This window comes from Taudactylus pleione, unplaced genomic scaffold, assembly GCF_031769625.1.
Source record: "Taudactylus pleione unplaced genomic scaffold, aTauple2 ptg000800l, whole genome shotgun sequence".
Classification (NCBI taxonomy): Eukaryota; Metazoa; Chordata; class Amphibia; order Anura; family Myobatrachidae; genus Taudactylus; species Taudactylus pleione.
The window spans coordinates 1,018,254-1,041,145 of NW_028285202.1; the positions used below are offsets into that span (position 1 = coordinate 1,018,254).

Genomic DNA, 22,892 nt, shown 5'->3' on the forward strand with positions numbered 1-22,892 from the left:
TGTTGTAGCGTCTTGTCAGGGCCGTAGCTAGGGTAGTGCGGCCGGTGCCATCGCACAGGGCAGGGGGCGCTGTTTGGACCTGTCAAATTTCTGTTTATTATCAGTCTCACTTGTAGCTTCCTCTTATTTCATCCCCAGCATCTCCTGGCCTCTCCTATCTCTTCCCTGGCCCTTCCCCATGAGGCCATGGCCCTTTTTTGGGTGCATTATGAACCTTTGAAAAATGAGGGGGGCGCCAATGCTCTTTCTGGCACAGGGCACCAAAAAGTCTAGTTACGGCTCTGCGTCTTGTTACAGTGTCTCCGGGGCCCTCTTTGGAATACTGCGGAGAACATCGTGGGACAAAATGTGAGTATTGGATCTTTTTTTCCAGGTACAACCATTGGATACTTTTCTTTGAGAAGGGGACGTGAACATCTGGGAGCAGGTAAGTGTGTGTGTGTAGTATGTATGTATGTGTGTATGTATGGATGTAATAAATCTTTATTTTCACGGTGTTGTGTTTTTTCACACATTTCTTTACAGGTGAACTACAGGTCCCAGTGGCCCCTTCATGCCCTACATGCTGGTACTTCTGGTTCTACAAGTACCACCATGCGGGGGAGGCTTGCTGGGACCATCAGTTCTACTGTAAAGATGATGATGTTAATTAAATTTTTAACACTACACCTACACTATCAACCCACCACCCACAACCCAGGGGTGGCGGGGATAGCCCCGGGCTATCAGCCTAGGCCAGGGGTGCCCTGGAGAGGAGGTCCCCTTTATTGGGCTGACTAGAGGTCAGGGCTGATGCTGCGGCTGGGGGGGCCCGGTGGAAGGGCACCCCTGGGTGTGGCATCAGCCCCCCCGCTAGAAAGCGTTTAGTGCTGATTTTAATTTTAGGGGTGCCCCTACGCAAATTTTTTACCCCTATAATTAAAACCAGGACTGGCCCTGCAGCCTGATGCTGGTAATTAATTTACGGTGGAACCCTACTCGTTTTGTTCCCCATAATTTTAGGTATCAGGAAAGGCTGGCAAGTCCAGGGCTGGTAAAGCTTTAAGGGGGGACCCTATGTCATTCTTTTTTTTTTAATTATTAAACCCATTTTTTACAGGTCTTAACACACAAGCAGCTTACACATATCTCACTGATATGTGCAGGCTGCTTGGAAGAGAGAAAACACTGCAATCTCGGGTGAGTAATCTCACCTAAACTCTCCTTAAATTTACCTCTAAACTCTCCTCTAAACTCAACATTTTGGAAGAAAAAACTCCACCTGCTGCACCATCGAAAAACCCACTTTCAGCTAAACTCACTTCTTAGTAAATTTTCGAGTTTGATAAGGGAAAACTCACCTGAGTTTTGATGAAGCAAAGTGAATTTAAAAACGAATAAACTCGACCAAGCTTGAATCTTAGTAAATTTACCCCCTATGAGTCCTCACACTGCATATGGCTTCGCAGTGGATAATTTATGCACGCCCCTGAAATGGTGTGCGAATGCACTGGCACGCCTGCTTTCGGCCGACCAACCCCCGTAACCACCCACAAAGGGCACTTCCTGTCAATCACTCTGCGATGGGTCTGCATAGCCTCTGCCATCGCAATCCCAATCGCAGTGGCTGGTTCACGCACGTGCACTTTGATGCATAAGCATGCGCAGTACGTAACAATCGGCCATTTGCGTGCATATTAGCAACTGCGATCCTTGCTGAATCAGGCTCAGAGTTCTATGGATTGAACCACCCATGCCCCTATTAAATACACCAGCAGTGCCCCGAGTCATCAGACTAATACTATCCCTATTAATTACACTAGAATACCTCAATTGATAATGCAAGTACTATAGTGTTTTCTCTGTTACCTCTCCAGAATTAACTGCATTAGTATTATCCAAGAGGAAGTGCACAGTGATTATCCTGTGTGTGACATTTCCTCCTGCAGGCAGTATAAGAGGAAGTGCACAGTGATTGTCCTGTGTGTGACATCTCCTGCAGTCAGTATAAGAGGAAGTGCACAGTGATTGTCCTGTGTGTGACATCTCCTGCAGTCAGTATAAGAGGAAGTGCACAGAGATTGTCCTGTGTGTGACATCTCCTGCAGTCAGTATAAGAGGAAGTGCACAATGATTGTCCTGTGTGTGACATCTCCTGCAGTCAGTATAAGAGGAAGTGCACAGTGATTGTCCTGTGTGTGACATCTCCTGCAGTCAGTATAAGAGGAAGCGCACAGTGACTGTCCTGTGTGTGACATCTCCTGCAGTCAGTATAAGAGGAAGCGCACAGTGACTGTCCTGTGTGTGACATCTCCTGCAGTCAGTATAAGAGGAAGCGCACAGTGACTGTCCTGTGTGTGACATCTCCTGCAGTCAGTATAAGAGGAAGCGCACAGTGACTGTCCTGTGTGTGACATCTCCTGCAGTCAGTATAAGAGGAAGGGCACAGTGACTGTCCTGTGTGTGACATCTCCTGCAGTCAGTATAAGAGGAAGCGCACAGTGACTGTCCTGTGTGTGACATCTCCTGCAGTCAGTATAAGAGGAAGCGCACAGTGATTGTCCTGTGTGTGACATCTCCTGCAGTCAGTATAAGAGGAAGCGCACAGTGATTGTCCTGTGTGTGACATCTCCTGCAGTCAGTATAAGAGGAAGCGCACAGTGATTGTCCTGTGTGTAACATCTCCTGCAGTCAGTATAAGAGGAAGCGCACAGTGACTGTCCTGTGTGTGACATCTCCTGCAGTCAGTATAAGAGAAAGTGCACAGTGATTGTCCTATGTGACATCTCCTCCTGCAGTCAGGATAAGAGGAAGCGCACAGTGATTGCCCTGTGTGTGACATCTCCTGCAGTCAGTATAAGAGGAAGTGCACAGTGATTGTCCTATGTGACATCTCCTCCTGCAGTCAGTATAAGAGGAAGCGCACAGTGATTGTCCTGTGTGTGACATCTCCTGCAGTCAGTATAAGAGGAAGTGCACAGTGATTGTCCTGTGTGTGACATCTCCTGCAGTCAGTATAAGAGGAACTGCACAGTGATTGTCCTGTGTGTGACATCTCCTGCAGTCAGTGTAAGAGGAAGTGTGCAGTGATTGTCCTGTGTGTGATATATCCTCCTGCAGTCAGTATAAGAGGAAGTGCACAGTGATTGTCCTGTGTGTGACATTTCCTCCTGCAGTCAGTATAAGAGGAAGTGCACAGTGATTGTCCTGTCTGTGACATTTCCTCCTGCAGTCAGTATAAGAGGAAGTGCACAGTGATTGTCCTGTGTGTGACATTTCCTCCTACAGTCAGTATAAGAGGAAGCGCACAGTGATTGTCCTGTGTGTGACATCTCCTGCAGTCAGTATAAGAGGAAGTGCACAGTGATTGTCCTGTGTGTGACATCTCCTGCAGTCAGTATAAGAGGAAGTGCACAGTGATTGTCCTGTATGTGACATATCCTGCAGACAGTATAAGAGGAAGTGCACAGTGATTGTCCTGTGTGTGACATCTCCTGCAGTCAGTATAAGAGGAAGTGCACAGTGATTGTCCTGTGTGTGATATCTCCTGCAGTCAGTATAAGAGGAAGTGCACGGTGATTGTCCTGTGTGTGATGTTTCCTCCTGCAGTCAGTATAAGAGGAAGTGTACAATGATTGTCCTGTGTGTGATGTTTCCTCCTGCAGTCAGTATAAGAGGAAGTGCACAGTGATTGTGTTGTGTGTGACATCTGCTGCAGTCAGTATAAGAGGAAGTGCACAGTGATTGTCCTGTGTGTGACATCTCCTGCAGTCAGTATAAGAGGAAGCGCACAGTGACTGTCCTGTGTGTGACATCTCCTGCAGTCAGTATAAGAGGAAGCGCACAGTGACTGTCCTGTGTGTGACATCTCCTGCAGTCAGTATAAGAGGAAGCGCACAGTGACTGTCCTGTGTGTGACATCTCCTGCAGTCAGTATAAGAGGAAGCGCACAGTGACTGTCCTGTGTGTGACATCTCCTGCAGTCAGTATAAGAGGAAGCGCACAGTGACTGTCCTGTGTGTGACATCTCCTGCAGTCAGTATAAGAGGAAGCGCACAGTGACTGTCCTGTGTGTGACATCTCCTGCAGTCAGTATAAGAGGAAGCGCACAGTGATTGTCCTGTGTGTGACATCTCCTGCAGTCAGTATAAGAGGAAGCGCACAGTGATTGTCCTGTGTGTGACATCTCCTGCAGTCAGTATAAGAGGAAGCGCACAGTGATTGTCCTGTGTGTAACATCTCCTGCAGTCAGTATAAGAGGAAGCGCACAGTGACTGTCCTGTGTGTGACATCTCCTGCAGTCAGTATAAGAGGAAGTGCACAGTGATTGTCCTATGTGACATCTCCTCCTGCAGTCAGTATAAGAGGAAGCGCACAGTGATTGTCCTGTGTGTGACATCTCCTGCAGTCAGTATAAGAGGAAGTGCACAGTGATTGTCCTGTGTGTGACATCTCCTGCAGTCAGTATAAGAGGAACTGCACAGTGATTGTCCTGTGTGTGACATCTCCTGCAGTCAGTGTAAGAGGAAGTGCACAGTGATTGTCCTGTGTGTGATGTTTCCTCCTGCAGTCAGTATAAGAGGAAGTGCACAGTGATTGTCCTGTGCGTGACATCTCCTGCAGTCAGTATAAGAGGAAGTGCACAGCGATTGTCCTGTGTGTGACATCTCCTGCAGTCAGTATAAGAGGAAGTGCACAGTGATTGTCCTGTGTGTGATGTTTCCTCCTGCAGTCAGTATAAGAAGTGCACAGAGATTGTCCTGTGTGTGACATCTCCTGCAGTCAGTATAAGAGGAAGTGCACAGTGATTGTCCTGTGTGTGATGTTTCCTCCTGCAGTCAGTATAAGAGGAAGTGCACAGTGATTGTCCTGTGTGTGACATTTCCTGCAGTCAGTATAAGAGGAAGTGCACAGCGATTGTCCTGTGTGTGACATTTCCTGCAGTCAGTATAAGAGGAAGTGCACAGCGATTGTCCTGTGTGTGACATTTCCTGCAGTCAGTATAAGAGGAAGTGCACAGTGATTGTCCTGTGTGTGACATTTCCTGCTGTCAGTATAAGAGGAAGTGCACGGCGATTGTCCTGTGTGTGACATTTCCTGCAGTCATTATAAGAGGAAGTGCACAGCGATTGTCCTGTTTGTGACATTTCCTGCAGTTAGTATAAGACGAAGTGCACAGCGATTGTCCTGTGTGTGACATTTCCTGCAGTCAGTATAAGAGGAAGTGCACAGCGATTGTCCTGTGTGTGACATTTCCTGCAGTCAGTATAAGAGGAAGTGCACAGCGATTGTCCTGTGTGTGACATCTCCTGCAGTCAGTATAAGAGGAAGTGCACAGTGATTGTCCTGTGTGTGATGTTTCCTCCTGCAGTCAGTATAAGAAGAAGTGCACAGAGATTGTCCTGTGTGTGACATCTCCTGCAGTCAGTATAAGAGGAAGTGCACAGTGATTATCCTGTGTGTGACATTGTGTCCTGCAGTCAGCATAAGAGGAAGCACACAGTGATTGTCCTGTGTGTGATGTTTCCTCCTGCAGTCAGTATAAGAGGAAGTGCACAGTGATTGTCCTGTGTGTGATGTTTCCTCCTGTAGTCAGTATAAGAGGAAGTGCACAGTGACTGTTCTGTGTGTGACATCTCCTCCTGCAGTCACTATAAGAGGAAGTGCACAGTGATTGTCCTGTGTGTGACATCTCCTGCAGTCACTATAAGAGGAAGTGCACAGTGATTGTCCTGTGTGTGACATCTCCTGCAGTCAGTATAAGAGGAAGTACACAGTGATTGTCCTGTGTATGACATCTCCTGCAGTCAGTATAAGAGGAAGTGCACAGTGATTGTGCTGTGTGACATCTCCTGCAGTCAGTATAAGAGGAAGTGCACAGTGATTGTCCTGTGTGTGATGTTTCCTCCTGCAGTCAGTATAAGAGGAAGTGCACAGCGATTGTCCTGTGTGTGACATCTCCTGCAGTCAGTATAAGAGGAAGCGCACAGTGATTGTCCTGTGTGTGATGTTTCCTCCTGCAGTCAGTATAAGAGGAAGTGCACAGTGATTGTCCTGTGTGTGATGTTTCCTCCTGCAGTCAGTATAAGAGGAAGTGCACAGTGATTGTGCTGTGTGTGACATCTCCTGCAGTCAGTATAAGAGGAAGTGCACAGTGATTGTCCTGTGTGTGACATCTCCTGCAGTCAGTATAAGAGGAAGTGCACAGTGATTGTCCTGTGTGTGACATCTCCTGCAGTCAGTATAAGAGGAAGTGCACAGTGATTGTCCTGTGTGTGACATCTCCTGCAGTCAGTATAAGAGGAAGTGCACAGTGATTGTCCTGTGTGTGACATCTCCTGCAGTCAGTATAAGAGGAAGTGCACAGTGATTGTCCTGTGTGTGATGTTTCCTCCTGTAGTCAGTATAAGAGGAAGTGCACAGTGATTGTCCTGTGTGTGATGTTTCCTCCTGCAGTCAGAATAAGAGGAAGTGCACAGTGATTGTGCTGTGTGTGACATCTCCTGCAGTCAGTATAAGAGGAAGTGCACAGTGATTGTCCTGTGTGTGATGTTTCCTCCTGCAGTCAGTATAAGAAGAAGTGCACAGAGATTGTCCTGTGTGTGACATCTCCTGCAGTCAGTATAAGAGGAAGTGCACAGTGATTGTCCTGTGTGTGACATTGTGTCCTGCAGTCAGTATAAGAGGAAGCACACAGTGATTGTCCTGTGTGTGATGTTTCCTCTTGCAGTCAGTATAAGAGCAAGTGCACAGTGATTGTCCTGTGTGTGACATCTCCTGCAGTCACTATAAGAGGAAGTGCACAGTGATTGTCCTGTGTGTGACATCTCCTGCAGTCAGTATAAGAGGAAGTGCACAGTGATTGTCCTGTGTGTGACATCTCCTGCAGTCAGTATAAGAGGAAGTGCACAGTGATAGTCCTGTGTGTGATGTTTCCTCCTGCAGTCAGTATATGAGGAAGTGCACAGTGATTGTGCTGTGTGTGACATCTCCTGCAGTCAGTATAAGAGGAAGTGCACAGTGATTGTCCTGTGTGTGATGTTTCCTCCTGCAGTCAGGATAAGAGGAAGTGCAGAGCGATTGTCCTGTGTGTGACATCTCCTGCAGTCAGTATAAGAGGAAGCGCACAGTGATTGTCCTGTGTGTGATGTTTCCTCCTGCAGTCAGTATAAGAGGAAGTGCACAGTGATTGTCCTGTGTGTGATGTTTCCTCCTGCAGTCAGTATAAGAGGAAGTGCACCGTGATTGTGCTGTGTGTGACATCTCCTGCAGTCAGTATAAGAGGAAGTGCACAGTCATTGTCCTGTGTGTGATGTTTCCTCCTGCAGTCAGTATAAGAGGAAGTGCACAGCGATTGTCCTGTGTGTGACATCTCCTGCAGTCAGTGTAAGAGGAAGTGCACAGTGATTGTCCTGTGTGTGACATCTCCTGCAGTCAGTATATGAGGAAGTGCACAGTGATTGTTCTGTGTGTGACATCTCCTGCAGTCAGTATAAGAGGAAGCGCACAGTGATTGTCTTGTGTGTGATGTTTCCTCCTGCAGTCAGTATAAGAGGAAGTGCACAGCGATTGTCCTGTGTGTGACATCTCCTGCAGTCAGTATAAGAGGAAGTGCACAGTGATTGTACTGTGTGTGATGTTTCCTCCTGCAGTCAGTATAAGAGGAAGTGCACAGTGATTGTCCTGTGTGTGACATTGTGTCCTGCAGTCAGTATAAGAGGAAGCACACAGTGATTGTCCTGTGTGTGATGTTTCCTCTTGCAGTCAGTATAAGAGCAAGTGCACAGTGATTGTCCTGTGTGTGACATCTCCTGCAGTCACTATAAGAGGAAGTGCACAGTGATTGTCCTGTGTGTGACATCTCCTGCAGTCAGTATAAGAGGAAGTGCACAGTGATTGTCCTGTGTGTGACATCTCCTGCAGTCAGTATAAGAGGAAGTGCACAGTGATAGTCCTGTGTGTGATGTTTCCTCCTGCAGTCAGTATATGAGGAAGTGCACAGTGATTGTGCTGTGTGTGACATCTCCTGCAGTCAGTATAAGAGGAAGTGCACAGTGATTGTCCTGTGTGTGATGTTTCCTCCTGCAGTCAGGATAAGAGGAAGTGCAGAGCGATTGTCCTGTGTGTGACATCTCCTGCAGTCAGTATAAGAGGAAGCGCACAGTGATTGTCCTGTGTGTGATGTTTCCTCCTGCAGTCAGTATAAGAGGAAGTGCACAGTGATTGTCCTGTGTGTGATGTTTCCTCCTGCAGTCAGTATCAGAGGAAGTGCACCGTGATTGTGCTGTGTGTGACATCTCCTGCAGTCAGTATAAGAGGAAGTGCACAGTCATTGTCCTGTGTGTGATGTTTCCTCCTGCAGTCAGTATAAGAGGAAGTGCACATCGATTGTCCTGTGTGTGACATCTCCTGCAGTCAGTGTAAGAGGAAGTGCACAGTGATTGTCCTGTGTGTGACATCTCCTGCAGTCAGTATATGAGGAAGTGCACAGTGATTGTTCTGTGTGTGACATCTCCTGCAGTCAGTATAAGAGGAAGCGCACAGTGATTGTCTTGTGTGTGATGTTTCCTCCTGCAGTCAGTATAAGAGGAAGTGCACAGCGATTGTCCTGTGTGTGACATCTCCTGCAGTCAGTATAAGAGGAAGTGCACAGTGATTGTACTGTGTGTGATGTTTCCTCCTGCAGTCAGTATAAGAGGAAGTGCATAGTGATTGTCCTGTGCGTGACATTGTGTCCTGCAGTCAGTATAAGAGGAAGCACACAGTGATTGTCCTGTGTGTGATGTTTCCTCCTGCAGTCAGTATAAGAGGAAGTGCACACTGATTGTCCTGTGTGTGACATCTCCTGCAGTCAGTATAAGAGGAAGTGCACAGTGATTGTCCTGTGTTTGATGTTTCCTCCTGCAGTCAGTATAAGAGGAAGTGCACAGTGATTGTCCTGTGTGTGATGTTTCCTCCTGCAGTCAGTATAAGAGGAAGTGCACGGTGATTGTCCTGTGTGTGACATCTCCTGCAGTCAGTATAAGAGGAAGCGCACAGTGATTGTCCTGTGTGTGACAATTCCTCCTGCAGTCAATATAAGAAGAAGTGCTCAGTGATTGTGCTGTGTGTGATGTTTCCTCCTGCAGTCAGTGTAAGAGGAAGTGCACGGTGATTGTTCTGTGTGTGACATCTGCAGTCAGTATATGAAATGCAGTGACAATGGGAGGTACAACTACTGGCTGCAGGTCCTGCATAAATATCACTCAGATTCCCAGCACACTTGCAGCCACAAATACTGAGTGCACTCTCCATCATCAGCACCACTTGTGATTCCATAGGTTGTTTTACTCCTATCCTGTGTTAACAGTCACTGACTAGCCCTATGTGAGAAATCGTCCACTTTACCACCACACCGTAACAGAACTCACCATATTGTGTTACGTTGTGTTGGAGACTCTCTGCAGGTCCCATAAGATTGATCAGTGTGAAGACCTCTATGGCCACGTACAGGGCTGTCTCCTCTCCGTAGACATCTAAGAGAAGATTCTTGGTGGTAATGCGATCTGCCGAATCCAGATGTCCACGTAAGATGGGCGTTCGATCTTCATAGTAGAGGTCAGATAACTTGTCCTTAAATTGCGTGAAGTCATATTGCATGAGGTCTTCCAGAGACTCAGACAGAATATCTCCAGGTGTTCTGCTCCCCTCACACCGAGACCCTGATGAAAACAGAATAATGTCCTATTACAGTTACGCAGAGAAACACCTTCACCACCATCTGCTGCGTACAATACAGCCATAACCATACCGGCTGTATGACTCCTTTATTTCCGGTGCCCTGAGGTACAAATCCACCCAATAATATAAATACAGGGCTGAGAGCAAATCATAACAAGCAACGCATTTCGTAAAAGTTTTAGGAGGGTTCATACAAGACACCAAGGAAATTATCAGTAGGAAGCCCTATATAACGCCAGAGATGTGACAGTCAGAACCCCGAGTATAAAGGACTTATTACCCCAAAGGTATATATTATAGATTCAAACATTATTATAATAGTAAAAACTGTCACTCACTTTTTAAGGAGGAAGTGGCCATCGCACAGGAGACAATCGGATGCTACTTAGCCTAGTAGGGAATAAAAAAACAGATTATTCATGGTCAATCCGGTATTTTTTTTTTTAAATGTTTTTATTATGAAAACAAACAAAAACATCATACAATAACAGTTTGTATCATATATAAAATACAACATAACAATCATAAAGTCAGAAATAGAATTACAAATATCAATAGGGAGAAAATTATGGCTACAGGCAATATCGGGGGAGACCCTCTGGCAAACACTTCCATGTTATACCATGTGGACGGGATGTAATTAGGAAGCCGGCGGTCAAAATGCAGACCACCGGCTTCCCGACTGTGAAATCCCACCATGGGACTAATGATAGGCGTTTAAATACTGATGCCTATCATCAGCCCCACGCCGAAATCCCGATGCCCGGCATACCGATCGTAGGTTAGCCGGGCGTCTGGAAAGCTTAGCCACGGGGGAGGAGGGTTAGGATTAGGGACTCCCGGGGGTATATAGGGTTAGGTTTAGGCTAGGGGAAGGGGGGTTAGGGTCAGGCACCACTGAAGCAAGGTTAGGTCTAGGCGACCCCCACGGTAGGGTTAGGTTTAGGAAGCAGGGAGGGGGAGTTAGGTTTAGGCACCACTGGGGGGAGGTTAGGGTGAGGCGCCCTCCCTGGGAGGGTTAGGGTGCGGGGAGGTGGAGTTAGGTTTAGACACCCCTGGTTGGAGATTAGGGTTAGGCACTAGGAAGGAAGATTAGGGTTAAGCACCCCTAAGGGAGGCTTAGGGTTATGGGGAGGAGAGGGGAGGGTTGGGAGTATTACTTAACTTAGTCGGGATCTTCAGCTGCCAGCCTTCCAGCGCCGGTATTTCATCCGCCGGGTTTAGGTCCGGCGGTGATTCTTACCGATTCCATGTGGACAAACTAACCGCTTTTCTGACGTGATCTCTGGTAGATGGTGGAAGAGTGACTAAATTGGGAGCCAAATCATGAAAAATTTTGCTGCTCAAGATTCTACATCAATGGAGCACTCAGTCCAATCCATCTGGTATAAATAGGCAAAACGGGATAGCCTAAGGCAGATTGAAATAGGGTCGCAATGTATCCACCAAGATAAAAAATTTCTTGGTATCTGCTGCTATACGAGCTAAAAGTAATCCAACTCCCTTAAGAACCTGAGGCGTATCTAAAGGAGTATATTGGTCCTAAAACGCCCGGGATGTATGGACCCTGAAATGTATAACTAACTCTTGATAAATATAATTTTGCACATCCATCCAAAAAGTCTGCACCACTGAACATGTCCACATGCAATGTATGATATCAGTGTCAGGGGTGGAACACTTAAAACAATTAGAATGATCTAGACTCCAGTGAGAAATCTAAGTCTAGGGGGTCAATCCTATTAGGTGCAAATTTTGCGGTGCGAGTTGCGATTTTCACTTCAAATTCGCATAGCAAATTCATTTTGCAATCCAATTAGCAACTTGAAGTGATCAGTCAGACAGAATACGCAACTTTCCACTCGCACCTCCCTGAGAGACGGAAAGGAAAATCTTTATTTTAAGGTTAAAATGTCAGGACCCTGTGCTGAACCCCTTGGACACCCCCCTTAATGACCTTTTAGGCAATTGGAAGTTTCTAATTAGCTTATTTAGTCCAATAATTACAAATCATTTTTTGGGGTAAAAAAAAAATGTCCTCAAATTACCCCAAAATCAACTTTTTCGTTAGTTTAGGCACCCCAAATTTAATTACAATAATTTTTTAGTTGAAAAATAATTGTTTATATAATTTTTTTTTTACATTTTTCAAGGTGCTCTCAAAGTACCCCAAAACACCCTTTCCTATTTTTTGGGGCATTTTTAATTTAATTCGTTTGAGATTAAATTAAAAAAATATTTTTTTTATATAATTTTCTTGCATTTAAAAAAAAAAAAAAGCACAAATCAGCCATTTGACACCATTTCAAAACCTACAATAACTTTCTACACAAACAGCCGTCTGTACGGTCCTGCTAACGAAATTATCCATTTTGGGTGGTCCAGGATGGTCTCCCCACATTTTCATGCATTTCTCGCAAATCTCATTTGGCAGTTAATTCGCACCCCTCCGCTGCGAGTAGTGCGAATAGGCATTTTGAATTGGATTGGAGAATTCTCGGGAGCGCGCTTCGCGGTGAAGTGTGCGAGATTAAAGAAAAAAACTCGCTGCTTGCAATTTGCACCTAATTGGATCGAGCCCTAAGAGTATAATAAGCTCTGTGTAACAATTTATAATGATACCAAGTGCTTATTGAGTTGCATACAGGACTGAATAACAGTTCTGAAATCTATTTCTGCAAATGTATCTTTCCATTTAGCTAGCCCTGTAGTCACTTTAGATAAATCTAACCTTCGTCTAGTATAGTCGTAAAGCATCGATGTAGGGTGAGGGGATCTAGGTCTAAGCCTCACAATACCATCTAAAGAGCAGGACCAATCAGTAGGCGTCAGACCAGATAATAATTGTGCAATATAACTACGAATCTGAAAGTAAGCGAAAAGTGGGAAGACAAGAGAGGCGTACTTCTCTTTAAGCTGTGAAAGTGTAAGTACCAAGGAGCACTCCAGATCCAAAAATGTATATGCCAACCTGAGCCCCTGGAGGTGCCAAGTCCGAATCTCCGCGTTAGGCTCACCACACTGAAAAGTCGGGTTAGAAATTAGTGGTACAATTAATGAATGAGTCGGAAGTAATCCAATCCTTTTTCGGAGTGCTGCGTATGGGTCAGATGTTACTCAATGTTACCGATTGTTTAATACACTTCCTGGAGATGCCGTGTGTTACTTATACCCCTTTTACACCAGAGCAAAAACCTGGGTTTTTGCTGGGTCTACCAAGGTCGCAGCTCAGTGTAAAAGGGTCCCTGAAAAATAACCTGGGTCAAGTGACCCTGCAATCCAACCCAGGTAGCTACCAGGGTTGGACCCAGGATGGACCCGGGTAATGGTGCAGTGTAAACGGTGCAACCCGGGTTATCTGACCTGGATCATGCCTAAAATGAGCGGATTGGTGGTTGTGGAGCAGTCACCTCCCACTTTTGATGACCTCACTGGTTTAGCAGGGCAGACCTGAGTTCAGTGTGAACAGGGCTGACCTGGGAGTAACCCAGATGAAAGGTGCAGTGTAAATGGGTCTGACCTGGGTCTGACCAGGGTTGGAACCATGTCCAAAAACCCAGGTCGGACCTGGGTTTTTGGTGGAAAAGAGGTATAAGGGAAAGTGGGCATCTTGTGACAGGCTGGTGGGCGTCTAAATACATACTGCGATCGCACGCCAAGACATAGTGGGTGTGCTAAAGTCTTGCTGCACGATCGCGGAATTTGCATACCTAGGCAGCTGACGGCTGCGTGCGAACGCATCTAACGGCCGGGTCTGAATCGGGCCCTAAATGCCAAATCAAAAGCTGTACATACAAAATGATCTCCCCAATCCAACGCATATCTATAATTTGCTGTAAGGCGTAATCTTGTGGACAAGGAAGATTAACCCCGCCCAGAGACAACAGTTGCTGTAATTTAATTAAACAAAATGGCACCAGCATAAAGACACATCCGAGTCTGCGTATGACTTAGAATCAGCACGACAGCGTTTCACTGTACATATCGCTGCCGTTTTTAAATGTCTGCATTAAAGACACAAACTGCCGACTGTGGCAAACGCAGGATTTCTAGAGGGGGGTTTCCAAATGCTTAATTTTAGAGTGGGTGTGGCCAGTCCATGAAGAGGGTAGAATTAGTACTTAACCAGCTTTATGCATCATACAAAGTGTATTGTGTGTCATAAGTCCAGCATATACAGGACCAGTGATCATAGTAAGTCATTAGATGCGGCAGTATGGCCATCCTGCCTGAGCTGGATGTTTTTATTTTAGATGTGGGCACCATTCCAGACTATTGGAGCATGTCCGGGAGCCTAGAGGAGCAGCAGAAGAACCTAGCACTACCCTGGACATATATGTACATATTGGGCTCTATAGCAGTGCATGTTTTCCAGATCTCCTAGTTGGTGCACAGGTTATTTATAACTGACTGATACATGTTAAAAGATCCACAGGTGGTGCTAATTATTTCATTGGTGATACTGAGAAGAACATACAGCACTAGTAACCTTCTATTATATTACTATTTCTATTGTGGTCGTGGTGTGGGCTGGGGAGGGGGGTTTCTAGGCAGACGGAAACCCCCCCTGCGTTTGCCTATGGCCGATAAGTAAATTTACAACATGACATAGATTAATCGTGACCCTTCTTATAACTATTTCAGTAGAAAGATGAATATTTGGAAAATAGTTTAGGAACCATTTAAAGCTTAGGGGGGGGATGTAATAGGCTGCTAGGCGTGATTCTGGCGTATTTCCATCAAGTTTCCAGATGCTGTATGTAATAAAACGAGACTAAAGGCAAACTCGCCAGAATCACGACTTAATCAATCCTTACATGCCTACCCTCCCAAGTTTTCGCGGGAGGCTGACAATTTATCGGATAACCCCCCGCACCCCTGGAAGGGTAGCACTTCTCCTAGTGAATTGGACAAAATGGGGAAAATATTAGCAGGGATTGGTGGTTCTGAGCATTGGGGGCGGGGCCTAATAATGTGATTCTATGAGAATTGTGTCATTTAGTTCCGCCCCCTATTTTAATTATGCATAATCGCGGTGAATTCCCATGAGGGGCGGGACTTAATGATGCTCCCCAAGCCAGCCCCACCCCCAACTCCGCCTACCTGCTTCACCTCCCCAGCCTTCTTCCGGGGAGGAAGATTTAATAGGCGGCAAGTATGAATTAATCTCACGCACAACACACTTGCCCTCCAGAGGTTTTTAATGTTAAAGACAGAAATTGCCACATGTAATAGCCAGAATTTATCGCAAAACGGCCACAGGGCAGCGAGACGGCATAATTCCATGTTTTCTTTCTCTGCCATCTGTCCAGATGGAATAAGAAAATGGCCTTGCCACAACTTAATACTCAGTTAAGTGCCTCTAAACATAAAAAATATATCACTGAACCATCATTACTTGAAAAGTTTAATATGGGTGCCAAAAAATATTTTTAAATAAGAACATTTAAAATTATACAGACAATAATATTTTTCTGTCCATTGAGGTCATACAAAATGAAGTAATGATTACTAATAGTAATTACATCACATTGCCGCCATGGATAACTGGTCAAAATAGCACAATATATTACATGAACCCAGTCGTCTTACTTGTGTAATTTCAGAGATGAGACAGCAGGGGGCAGCGTTGTAGCATCTCAGAGTATATTTCCTCTCATCAAGCAAATGTGTATATTACAGAAGCAGGATGATAAAATTGCTGTGTCTGCTGTTTTGTCAGTGTGACAGTGTTAGTACATATCCTTCAACACAGGGATGGAGCTTGTCCCTATAGGAGAACACGGTATGACCAAGATTATTATTGCAATAGGATAATCCCTCTGTAAAAGGCTGAATAGTGCATATTACCTATATTATATACAGTCACTGTCTCCATATACGGTTCCTAGACTAATACTAAACTGTCTTACATGGTTCCTTATGAAATCTTCAGACCTTTCACCACGTAATACTCAGGGGTCTATTTACTAAGCAGTGTTAGGAGACAGAGTGAAAAGTGATAAGAAAGTGATAAGGTGCCAGCCAATCAGCTCCCAACTGTCATCTCACAGGCTGTGTTTGAAAAATGACAGTTGGGAGCTGATTGGCTGGCACCTTATCACTCTCTTATCACTTTTCACTCTGTCTCCTAACACTGCTTAGTAAATAGACCCCTCAGAGTTCTTTGTATGATATTACACATTACACATTTATATCAGCTATAAGTATATGATACCATATGCTCTCCTGTGATGTGATATGCCTCTATATACTACTCTGTAATACCATATGCTCTCCTGCGATGTGACATACATATATATACTACTCTGTGGTACCATATGCTCTCCTGTGATGTGACCTACCTCTATATACTACTCTATGGTACCATATGCTCTCCTGTGATGTGACATACCTCTATATACTTCTCTGTGATACCATATGCTGTCCTGTGATGTGACATACCTCTATATACTACTCTGTGATACCATATGCACTCCTGTGATGTGACATACCTCTATATACTACTCTGTGATACCATATGCTCTCCTGTGATGTCACATACCTATATATACTACTCTGTCATACCATATGCTCTCCTGTGATTTGACATACCTCTATATACTACTCTGTGATGCCATATGCACTCCTGTGATGTGACATACCTCTATATACTACTCTGTGATACCATATGCACTCCTGTGATGTGACATACCTCTATATACTACTCTGTGATACCATATGCTCTCCTGTGATGTGACTCACCTATACATACTACTCTGTGATACCATATGCTCTCCTGTGATGTGACTCACCTATATATACTACTCTGTGATACCATATGCTCTCCTGTGATGTGACATACCTATATATAGTACTCTGTGATACCATATGCACTCCTGTGATGTGACATACCTCTATATACTACTCTGTGATACCATATGCTCTCCTGTGATGTAACTCACCTATATATACTACTCTGTGATACCATATGCCCTCCTGTGATGTGACATGCCTCTATATACTACTCTGTAATACCATATGCTCTCCTGCGATGTGACATACCTCTATATCCTACTCTGTGATACCATATGCTCTCCTGCGATGTGACATACCTCTATATACTACTCTGTGATACCAGATGCTCTCCTGCGATGTGACATACCTCTATATCCTACTCTGTGATACCATATGCTCTCCTGTGATGTGACATATCTCTATATACTACTCTGTGATACCATATGCTCTCCTGTGATGTGACATACCTCTATATACTACTCTGTGATACCATATGCTCTCCTGTGATGTGACATATCTCTATATACTACTCAGTGATACCATATGCTCTCCTGTGATGTGACATACCTCTATATACTACTCTGTGATACCATATGCTCTCCTGTGATGTGACATACCTCTATATACTACTCTGTGATACCATGTGCTCTCCTGTGATGTGACCTACCTCTATATACTACTCTGTGGTACCATATGCTCTCCTATGATGTGACCTACCTCTATATACTACTCTGTGATACCATATGCTCTCCTGTGATGTGACTCACCTATATATACTACTCTGTGATACCATATGCCCTCCTGTGATGTCACATGCCTCTATATACTACTCTGTGATACCATATGCCCTCCTGTGATGTGACATGCCTCTATATACTACTCTGTAATACCATATGCTCTCCTGCGATGTGACATACCTCTATATCATACTCTGTGATACCATATGCTCTCATGCGATGTGACATACCTCTATATACTACTCTGTGGTACCATATGCTCTTCTGCGATGTGACATACCTCTATATACTACTCTGTGATACCATATGCTCTCCTGTGATGTGACTTACCTCTATATACTAGTCTGTGATACCATATGCTCTCCTGTGATGTGACTTACCTCTATATACTAGTCTGTGATACCATATGCTCTCCTGTGATGTGACTTACCTCTATATACTACTCTGTGATACCATATGCTCTCCTGTGATGTGACATACCTCTATATACTACTCTGTGATACCATATTCTCTCCTGTGATGTGACATACCTCTGTATACTACTCTGTGATACCATATGCTCTCCTGTGATGTGACATACCTCTGTATACTACTCTGTGATACCATATGCTCTCCTGTGATGTGACATACCTCTGTATACTACTCTGTAATACCATATGCTCTCCTGTGATGTGACATACCTATATATACTACTCTGTGATACCATATGCTCTCCTGTGATGTGACCTACCTCTATATACTACTCTGTGGTACAATATGCTCTCCTGTGATGTGACCTACCTCTATATACTACTCTATGGTACCATATGCTCTCCTGTGATGTGGCATACCTCTATATACTACTCTGTGATACCATATGCTCTCCTGTGATGTGACATACCTCTATATACTACTCTGTGATACCATATGCACTCCTGTGATGTGACATACCTCTATATACTACTCTGTGATACCATATGCTCTCCTGTGATGTCACATACCTATATATACTACTCTGTGATACCATATGCTCTCCTCTGATTTGACATACCTCTATATACTACTCTGTGATGCCATATGCACTCCTGTGATGTGACATACCTCTATATACTACTCTGTGATACCATATGCACTCCTGTGATGTGACATACCTCTATATACTACTCTGTGATACCATATGCTCTCCTGTGATGTGACTCACCTATATATACTACTCTGTGATACCATATGCTCTCCTGTGATGTGACTCACCTATATATACTACTCTGTGATACCATATGCTCTCCTGTGATGTGACATACCTATATATACTACTCTGTGATATCATATGCACTCCTGTGATGTGACATACCTCTATATACTACTCTGTGATACCATATGCTCTCCTGTGATGTGACTCGCCTATATATACTACTCTGTGATACCATATGCCCTCCTGTGATGTCACATGCCTCTATATACTACTCTGTGATACCATATGCCCTCCTGTGATGTGACATGCCTCTATATAGTACTCTGTAATACCATATGCTCTCCTGCGAAGTGACATACCGCTATATCCTACTCTGTGATACCATATGCTCTCCTGCGATGTGACATGCCTCTATATACTACTCTGTGATACCAGATGCTCTCCTGCGATGTGACATACCTCTATATCCTACTCTGTGATACCATATTCTCTCCTGTGATGTGACATATCTCTATATACTACTCTGTAATACCATATGCTCTCCTGCGAAGTGACATACCGTTATATCCTACTCTGTGATACCATATGCTCTCCTGCGATGTGACATGCCTCTATATACTACTCTGTGATACCAGATGCTCTCCTGCGATGTGACATACCTCTATATACTACTCTGTAATACCATATGCTCTCCTGTGATGTGACATATCTCTATATACTACTCTGTGATACCATATGCTCTCCTGTGATGTGACATACCTCTATATACTACTCTGTGATACCATATGCTCTCCTGTGATGTGACATACCTCTATATCATACTCTGTGATACCATATGCTCTCATGCGATGTGACATACCTCTATATACTACTCTGTGGTACCATATGCTCTTCTGCGATGTGACATACCTCTATATACTACTCTGTGATACCATATGCTCTCCTGTGATGTGACTTACCTCTATATACTAGTCTGTGATACCATATGCTCTCCTGTGATGTGACTTACCTCTATATACTAGTCTGTGATACCATATGCTCTCCTGTGATGTGACTTACCTCTATATACTACTCTGTGATACCATATGCTCTCCTGTGATGTGACATACCTCTATATACTACTCTGTGATACCATATTCTCTCCTGTGATGTGACATACCTCTGTATACTACTCTGTGATACCATATGCTCTCCTGTGATGTGACATACCTCTGTATACTACTCTGTGATACCATATGCTCTCCTGTGATGTGACATACCTCTGTATACTACTCTGTAATACCATATGCTCTCCTGCGATGTGACATACCTATATATACTACTCTGTGATACCATATGCTCTCCTGTGATGTGACCTACCTCTATATACTACTCTGTGGTACCATATGCTCTCCTGTGATGTGACCTACCTCTATATACTACTCTATGGTACCATATGCTCTCCTGTGATGTGGCATACCTCTATATACTACTCTGTGATACCATATGCTCTCCTGTGATGTGACATACCTCTATATACTACTCTGTGATACCATATGCACTACTGTGATGTGACATACCTCTATATACTACTCTGTGATACCATATGCTCTCCTGTGATGTCACATACCTATATATACTACTCTGTGATACCATATGCTCTCCTCTGATTTGACATACCTCTATATACTACTCTGTGATGCCATATGCACTCCTGTGATGTGACATACCTCTATATACTACTCTGTGATACCATATGCACTCCTGTGATGTGACATACCTCTATATACTACTCTGTGATACCATATGCTCTCCTGTGATGTGACTCACCTATATATACTACTCTGTGATACCATATGCTCTCCTGTGATGTGACTCACCTATATATACTACTCTGTGATACCATATGCTCTCCTGTGATGTGACATACCTATATATACTACTCTGTGATATCATATGCACTCCTGTGATGTGACATACCTCTATATACTACTCTGTGATACCATATGCTCTCCTGTGATGTGACTCGCCTATATATACTACTCTGTGATACCATATGCCCTCCTGTGATGTCACATGCCTCTATATACTACTCTGTGATCCCATATGCCCTCCTGTGATGTGACATGCCTCTATATAGTACTCTGTAATACCATATGCTCTCCTGCGAAGTGACATACCGCTATATCCTACTCTGTGATACCATATGCTCTCCTGCGATGTGACATGCCTCTATATACTACTCTGTGATACCAGATGCTCTCCTGCGATGTGACATACCTCTATATCCTACTCTGTGATACCATATGCTCTCCTGTGATGTGACATATCTCTATATACTACTCTGTGATACCATATGCTCTCCTGTGATGTGACATACCTCTATATACTACTCTGTGATACCATATGCTCTCCTGTGATGTGACATATCTCTATATACTACTCAGTGATACCATATGCCCTCCTGTGATGTGACATACCTCTATATACTACTGTGTGATACCATATGCTCTCCTGTGATGTGACATACCTCTATATACTACTCTGTGATACCATATGCTCTCCTGTGATGTGACCTACCTCTATATACTACTCTGTGGTACCATATGCTGTCCTGTGATGTGACATACCTCTATATACTACTCTGTGATACCATATGCTCTCCTGTGATGTGACATACCTCTATATACTACTCTGTGATACCATATGCTCTCCTGTGATGTGACATACCTCTATATACTACTCTGTGATACTATATGCTCTCCTGTGATGTCACATACCTCTATATACTACTCTATGGTACCATATGCTCTCCTGTGATGTGATATACCTCTATATACTACTCTGTGATACCATATGCTCTCCTGTGATGTGACATACCTCTATATACTACTCTGTGATACCATATGCTCTCCTGTGATGTGACATACCTCTATATACTACTCTGTGATACCATATGCTCTCCTGTGATGTCACATACCTCTATATACTACTCTGTGATACCATATGCTCTCCTGTGATGTGACATACCTTTATATACTACTCTATAATACCATATGCACTCCTGTGATGTGACATACCTCTATATACTACTCTGTGATACCATATGCTCTCCTGTGATGTGACTCACCTATATATACTACTCTGTGATACCAATCTGCTCTCCTGTGATGTGTCTCACCTATATATACTACTCTGTGATACCATATGCTCTCCTGTGATGTGACATACCTCTATATACTACTCTGTGATACCATATGCTCTCCTGTGATGTGATATGCCTCTATATACTACTCTGTAATACCATATGCTCTCCTGCGATGTGACATACCTCTATATCCTACTCTGTGATACCATATGCTCTCCTGCGATGTGACATACCTCTATATACTACTCTGTGATACCATATGCTCTCCTGTGATGTGACATACCTCTATATACTACTCTGTGATACCAGATGCTCTCCTGCGATGTGACATACCTCTATATCCTACTTTGTGATACCATATGCTCTCCTGTGATGTGACATACCTCTATATACTACTCTGTGATACCATATGCTCTCCTGTGATGTGACATACCTCTATATACTACTCTGTGATACCATATGCTCTCCTGTGATGTGACATATCTCTATATACTACTCAGTGATACCATATGCCCTCCTGTGATGTGACATACCTCTATATACTACTGTGTGATACCATATGCTCTCCTGTGATGTGACATACCTCTATATACTACTCTGTGATACCATATGCGCTCCTGTGATGTGACATACCTCTATATACTACTCTGTGATACCATATGCTCTCCTGTGATGTGACTCACCTATATATACTACTCTGTGATACCATATGCTCTCCTGTGATGTGACTCACCTATATATACTACTCTGTGATACCATATGCTCTCCTGTGATGTGACATACCTCTATATACTACTCTGTGATACCATATGCTCTCCTGTGATGTGACTCACCTATATATACTACTCTGTGATACCATATGCCCTCCTGTGATGTGACATGCCTCTATATACTACTCTGTGATACCATATGCCCTCCTGTGATGTGACATGCCTCTATATACTACTCTGTAATACCATATGCTCTCCTGCGATGTGACATACCTCTATATCCTACTCTGTGATACCATATGCTCTTATGCGATGTGACATACCTCTATATACTACTCTGTGATACCATATGCTCTCCTGTGATGTGACTTACCTCTATATACTAGTCTGTGATACCATATGCTCTCCTGTGATGTGACTTACCTCTATATACTACTCTGTGATACCATATGCTCTCCTGTGATGTGACATACCTCTATATACTACTCTGTGATACCATATGCTCTCCTGTGATGTGACATACCTTTATATACTACTCTGTGATACCATATGCTCTCCTGTGATGTGACATACCTCTGTATACTACTCTGTGATACCATATGCTCTCCTGTGATGTGACATACCTCTGTATACTACTCTGTAATACCATATGCTCTCCTGCGATGTGACAT

At 44.0% G+C, this 22,892-nt stretch overlaps 1 protein-coding gene across 1 annotated transcript in view; it reads right to left on the reverse strand.

Moving 5' to 3' along the window:
• LOC148474913 (NACHT, LRR and PYD domains-containing protein 12-like) overlaps window positions 1–22,892 on the reverse strand; it is a 54,380-nt gene that overhangs the window by 20,663 nt on the left and 10,825 nt on the right. Inside the window, exons 2-4 of the mRNA XM_088457984.1 lie at window positions 15,292–15,469; window positions 10,038–10,089; window positions 9,390–9,680 (exon numbers count right to left, since the gene is read on the reverse strand). Coding sequence (XP_088314110.1) covers window positions 9,390–9,680; window positions 10,038–10,059 — 313 coding nt within the window. The 5' untranslated portion in view covers window positions 10,060–10,089; window positions 15,292–15,469. The remainder of the gene's footprint in view (window positions 1–9,389; window positions 9,681–10,037; window positions 10,090–15,291; window positions 15,470–22,892) is intronic.